This window comes from Epinephelus lanceolatus, chromosome 9, assembly GCF_041903045.1.
Source record: "Epinephelus lanceolatus isolate andai-2023 chromosome 9, ASM4190304v1, whole genome shotgun sequence".
Classification (NCBI taxonomy): domain Eukaryota; kingdom Metazoa; phylum Chordata; class Actinopteri; order Perciformes; family Serranidae; genus Epinephelus; species Epinephelus lanceolatus.
The window spans coordinates 34,176,587-34,182,598 of record NC_135742.1 but is presented as its reverse complement, the minus strand read 5'-3'; the positions used below and the strand labels follow the sequence as shown (position 1 = coordinate 34,182,598).

The following is a 6,012-nucleotide window of genomic DNA, read 5'->3' as shown; positions in this document are numbered from 1 at the left end:
ATCAGTAACTCACCTGTTTACATTTTATTGGGGCTTAAAGGCGCTGTATGTAAGAATGTGGCCAAAACGGTTACTGCACTCAAATTCAAAATACTGCCACGAGTCGTGTCCACCCCCCCCCTCCCCTACAGATTTGAGGTTGCTGGACAGCGGCACGCTGGAGACTGATTTGTTTGCCCACGGCCGGCTGCCGTGGCAGGGCCGCGTCGCCGCGTCTTTGATATTCGGTTTTCCAGCGGACCGTTCGAGCAAGTCCAGCTTCTCTGCTGCTAACGCTGCTGCCGGGATACAGCTGAGGAGGAACCGGCTGCTAATGCTATGTACTGGGACACTGCTAATGCTGCTTGCCTTGCTGCTGTAGCTCAGTCGTAACTGTAACTGATGCTGAGACTCTACTGACTGTGTGACTGGTAGACGGCGGTGGGTGGCACAACAGGCCAAAACACAAATTCAAAACATAAACATGATTTGCAGACTGTAAAAAATTTTTTTAAATGCGAATATTCTGGCTGTACTATTGAACATTATTCCTTAATCTCTGTGACATATTAGGATGATTTTACGACTATTTGCTTTAGATTTCTTACATATAGCTCCTTTAAAGTTACCCATAATTGGGGGGGGGGGGGGGGGGGGGGGGGACAGGATGTCTGATGTCTGATGTCTGATGATGTCAGCCTCTCAGTAAGATCCACCCCTCGCTCCTCCACTGCACCAGCTTCTCATCCACATACAGTCACCTCTTGCTCCAAAAAAACAGAATAGCAACGGCCAAAATGCCGAACTCAAGGCTTTAAAGCGGGAGTCCACAAACCAATATGTGACATCACAGTAGCTACTTCCATTACCTTTACAGTTGATGATACACTCATGCTTCATACAGGGACCCAGTGTAGCCATACATTAATTTTTTAAATTAATTTCATTGTAGAGCTGCACACAGCTCTTTCACTCAGAACCTCCTTGCCCTGATCTTTGTCTCTCTCTTTAGTAGACCACAGATGAAACAAGAATTAGCAAGCTAAGCCACTGGCTCCTCACCTTGCTCCCCACTGCTGTGGACTGCTTCCCCGGGATGAGAGCTGGCAGCAGCTTGGTCTGTCAGTCGGCGGCTGTAACCGTTTAGAGTCAGCCAGCGCAAACCCCTAGTGCCGGGTGTCACAGCAGGCAGTTGGCCTGCAGCAGCACCAGGTTTAACCTGTTAGCTGATCTGGCTGGGAGTCTGGCCTGTCCACTCCCACAGAGCTGGGGTTTGCACTGGTTGCTACGGCCACGACTAGCTGTTGATTTGGGGTCCGTCTCCAGAGCTGCTGCCCGCTCTCCTCCCAGCGAGGTGGTCTGTAGCAGTGGGGAGTGAGGCTGAAGTCACCCTGTGATTCAAGGGTCTAGCTAAAGTTAGCTACATAAACATGAGCATGAAGCCCCAGCAATTAGTGTTTGGCTCTGGATAGCAGAACACTGAACTATTAGCAACATATTTCTCTGTCTGAAATGACTTGTAATTTGACAAAGTCTGGTGTCACAGCCAAGATTTTTTAAAGCCTGAAAATAGAGCCATGGGGAGGGGAAGAATTCACGTGTTCTGTCATTGCACTTAAATTAGCTCAAAGTTTATGATGGGATTTTGGCCCAATGATGCCCGATTAAACTGCCTACCCAGGCTTTAACAACTGCTGATTTTTGCTGTTTTGTTTAATTGTATAACCTTCTGTGCACTGAAAGAGAACAACAGTGATGTTATTCTAATGTATTCTCTAATTGTACTAAAGTTCTGATAAATTACCACTCATTTTGTACTAAATTACTATAAATTTGTGCTAAATTACTACAAATGTGTATTGAATTAGTTTAAATGAAATACAAATTTGTACAAAATTGCTATAAATGTTCTTTGAAAATACTAATAATTTGTGACAATTTAAAAAAGTGTACTAAATGAATATACATTTTATTAAGTTACTATCAATTTGAAACTAAATTAATCTGTCCTCTTCTAAGTAAAACAAACAAACCAAAATAAATAAATAGTGTAACGTCTTCCTTTTCCTGACACAGTTTCTAATCAGTCAGTCTGTCTGCTGGCCTGAGTCTTCAGACTTCTCAGCAGCCTGCCTCTGATTCCCTCTCATATCTCTCTGCTGGCTGATTTCTCTCTTCCATCATCACTGCTCTGCTGCCTCCCCTCCCTCGCCTCCTCTTCCTCCACCCTCCCAGTGTCTCAGCTCTGTGCCTCACCTCTCTGCTTTTACTGTCTCGGGGGACGGCAGCCGGTCATGACCACCAAGTCCTCGCTTAACGGGAGCGCTGACCACCTGAAATACGGGGAGGCTCAGGAGATCCCACCTCTGAGGAACTATCTCTGTCTCACCATGTTCACCTGTTTCTGCCCTGCATGGCCCATCAATATTGTGGCGTTGGTTTTCTCTTTACTGGTGAGTTATACACTGTTTGGAGTCTGAGGGTTTCTGGACACGATTGTTTCCTATTTTTAAATTGTTACAGCATGAGATAATTTAAGTGATGTTTTTATGAGGTTTAGATATTTACAGGCATAGAGTTCATTCAACATGTGTCACATCATATGGATACGTAGATTAGAGATCAGAGTGCTGGTGGTGGGAAAACACACAGAGGACATGAAGGGATGATGGTAACAACATGGCTGGATATACAGTAGCCTACACTTAATTGCCATTTATATGACTTGTCTGTCTTTTCCTTGAGCAGTAAACAAGTTGTGTAATGTTACAATTGACTTATAGTTGACTTCATATGAAGAGATACAGAAATAGCCTCTTCACTTCTCTGAGCTGCCCGTTTGTTTAATTAACAAATGCTTCTACTGATGTGTGCTCAGATCAAATATACTTTAATTTTATGTACTATAAAATACTGTACTAAGTGTCAAACCATGTTTATAACTGCTTGATGTTCTACACAATGAATGTACGCCATCTGTGTTTCAGTGAGAGGAAAACCTTTGATAAATAATCCCCATTTGTCATGAAGCCACAAAGTTTAAATAAGTTTGAGCCTTAGGTAGGGGTAATGCATTTGTCTCAAGTCTTTGAGCTGAGGACAGAGTTGGATTGAGTTGACATGCCAAGCAGCTGTTGTATCGCTGTAGCTGTGAGTAATAAGATGAGGTATGAAGGCACAGCAATCCACTGTTTATCATGTCTAAGACCACTGGCTGCACTACAGATATGAATTAGAGATAACAAGAAAGGCAGGTGCAGGGAGAGACATTTAAATGCAAAGTGTGGCAGGGAATGATTTCCTCTCTATATGAAAGACACATGCTACTATGGGGCTCATTACCTTATTGACACACAGGGTGGGACTAGTTTCCTCTGCAGCACATGCCTGTCTAAAGAACCTTGAATTTCCATTTCAGTCCCAAAAGAGCTACGACGAAGAGGACTACGATGGCTCCAAGCGTCTGGGTCGGAAAGCTCTCCACCTCGGGATCATTTCCTTTGTCATTGGCTTTGTGATCATCACTGCCTACACCGCTGTACACTTTACCACGGTATGAATGCAGCAGATATATAATGCAAAATTTAAAAGAAGGATAGAAAGATTTCAAGTGTCTTTTCCCTCCACAGCATGTGGTGTGACCTCTTGAGGAGGAAGAGGAGGTGGAAGTGGAGAAGAGGTGCTGGAGAGATCAGCTCCACGGGATGCAAAGCAGCTCTGCTTGGCTTCTGTCATCAACAGCTCTGGAGGTTGTGCAAGAGCTGGCAGAGACTTACTGTACTGCTGGAGACATCTTTGTTTCAGCTGTTGTGTAAATGATATCGCAAGGACACTTTTTACAGTTTTTATAAGTGTAAGGTGAAAGGAATGATTATGCACAGGACCCTACCAGCACTTCCACTGATGAAACGTGGTGCTGCTCTGTAACTAAAGACCTATAATGGACTGTGTCACATTTCTATTATATCTTATTGATTACTGTACCTATTGATAACTGATTACTGTGATTTAATATTGGCACATCGAACTGCTCTCCTTAACAAGTTGTCGGCATAAAAATGTCAAATTAAAAGTTTTATGTTAAACAAAGTTCTGCTAAGCTGACCAAACTGTGTATTTCCAACACTGACACAATCAATATTTCTGCAATATAATAACATCAAGTGCTGGTAGAAGCAATAGTATGATACAGCTACAATATGGGAACATACTCCCCAATAGTAGTGGGTGCCTTTCATGATACCCTCTCTGCTTGACCAACTGGCCACAGTTCCCACCCATCTTTGACACCTGTTGCAGTTTAATGAGTCTGAGGGATCATGTACCCTGATATGTAATATTATCACAGTTACAACGCTAAAAATAAGATCATATAATCCTCAGGCTGTGCTATGATTCAGCACACCAGTTACAGAGAAAATAAAAGTTTAATTGGCGACTTATCAAGGTATTAAGTTTAACCCCATAATCCTGGAAGCATCTGCGCTGAAAGGGTCTGATCCACCTTTTCATCTGTTATTGTTGTGGTCAGTACCTGAAAACTAGCCTGGACAAATCTGCAAGCTCATGTTTTATTTTTTGCTCTGGCAGATGCATCTCAACTTGTGGAACCTTCACGTTTTAGGGCACTGTCACACATGATAAAAGGCAACGGTGAATATTTGCCTCCTGTTCATTTCCATTCAGTATCAGCAAAGGGGCAAGTAAAACATTCTCTACTGGTGGCAAAGCAAATGTCCATCTTCGCAATGCATGGAGTTCAACTAGCTGAACTCTGAACGGCCAAGAAGCAGTCTTAACCAATAGCAAAAAGTGCACCCTGTCTCTCTGGTGGATACCCACATGTTTAATGTTTAAAACAGTCCATAAATGTATATGGTACCAGAATACTTTTGCCCAAAAACTGATGGTCACCCTTTTAGGTTGCACTGTTGAACTGCATCCATCTGTCTGGAACATGAAACAACAGGGAAAGCTCTTAGATGACTGTGGTGAAGCCCAAAAAATTTAGAAAGGATCAACTGTAAGCGTCAAGCAGAGAACGCTTCCTGCCAAACCATCAGCTGTCACCAGATGAACTTTTTTGTTTGCATTCTGGGAAAGGCTCAATACAGAGAATCAGACATTCAAAGTCTCCTTTGCTGGGGTTGTTGCTTGGAGTTGTGGCCTGAAGGTCACCACGGCAACTCAAGAACTTGAAGATGGACACCACACCACAAGCACATCTCCTTGGCTTTATTTGGGACTTGGGAACCCCCCTCTGTTAAAGCCACAGTAATCTCTCAAGACAGATTCTGCAATTTACTTTGTTTTTTTAAAGGAAGAAAAAAATAGTTGGCTTTTTTTTTTTTTTTTGTTACCGATGGATTTCCAGATTGAAGGGCCTCATTCTCTGCAGGTCTGGAGAACTGCTGACCTACACTGAGGACAGAGATGTGGAAGGAACCTGAAGGAACGACTGATCCACTCAACATGCCCTCTGTGGAGGACACAGAGCTGGAGCATATGAGGGAAGCCTTGTCCATCACGGTGGAGCACCTGCTATTTGCTCTTGCAAGGATAAGAGGGGACTGCACATCCAGTCTACATGTGCTAATGACCATAGTTTATGACCTGTCCCAATGGATGTGCTGCAGAAATACGAGCTGTGAGGTTGTTGCTGCATGCAAACTAGTAGCTGAAGTGTAAGCGGAACACACTGCAGAGATAACAGGAAGAACCAAAGGAAGTGGCTGTATGACTGTGGCCTTTATCTGGAGCAAGACGTCACAAAAAATGAATGGACTGATGGACAACATCCTTGAAAGGTTCATTTCTTTTTTTAAAAGCAAACAACATCTATAAATTGTGATTCATGTAAACAGAACATAGAGTTCTTCTCTCAGTGAGCTTGTACCCCTGCAGTATTATAACTCACAGGGAAGGTTACTTCAATGTGTAACTTTACTTTGGTTTCTTAAAAAAAACTTCTAGACTGGTTGCATTAAGTGATGAAGGCACTTGAACGCATCATGGTAGGGAATCTATGAGGTG

The 6,012-nt window shown here is 43.1% G+C and overlaps 1 protein-coding gene across 1 annotated transcript; it reads left to right on the top strand.

Moving 5' to 3' along the window:
• The first annotated feature begins 2,202 nt into the window (after window positions 1-2,202).
• On the top strand, window positions 2,203-4,068 carry LOC117253017 (transmembrane protein 233). Its single transcript, XM_033620336.2, has 3 exons — window positions 2,203-2,432; window positions 3,398-3,532; window positions 3,609-4,068. The coding sequence occupies exons 1-3, from the start codon at window positions 2,274-2,276 to the stop codon at window positions 3,618-3,620; spliced, it is 306 nt and encodes a 101-aa protein (XP_033476227.1). The 5' UTR covers window positions 2,203-2,273; the 3' UTR covers window positions 3,621-4,068.
• The last annotated feature ends 1,944 nt before the right edge of the window (window positions 4,069-6,012 follow it).

What these genes read in the sequence shown, in the direction of transcription:
- LOC117253017 (XM_033620336.2), top strand. Translation starts at nt 2,274, where the DNA reads ATGACCACCAAGTCCTCGCTTAACGGGAGCGCTGACCACCTGAAATAC. An exon ending in CGTTGGTTTTCTCTTTACTG is followed by an intron (nt 2,433 to 3,397) that starts GTGAGTTATACA and finishes TTTCCATTTCAG; the next exon opens with TCCCAAAAGAGCTACGACGA.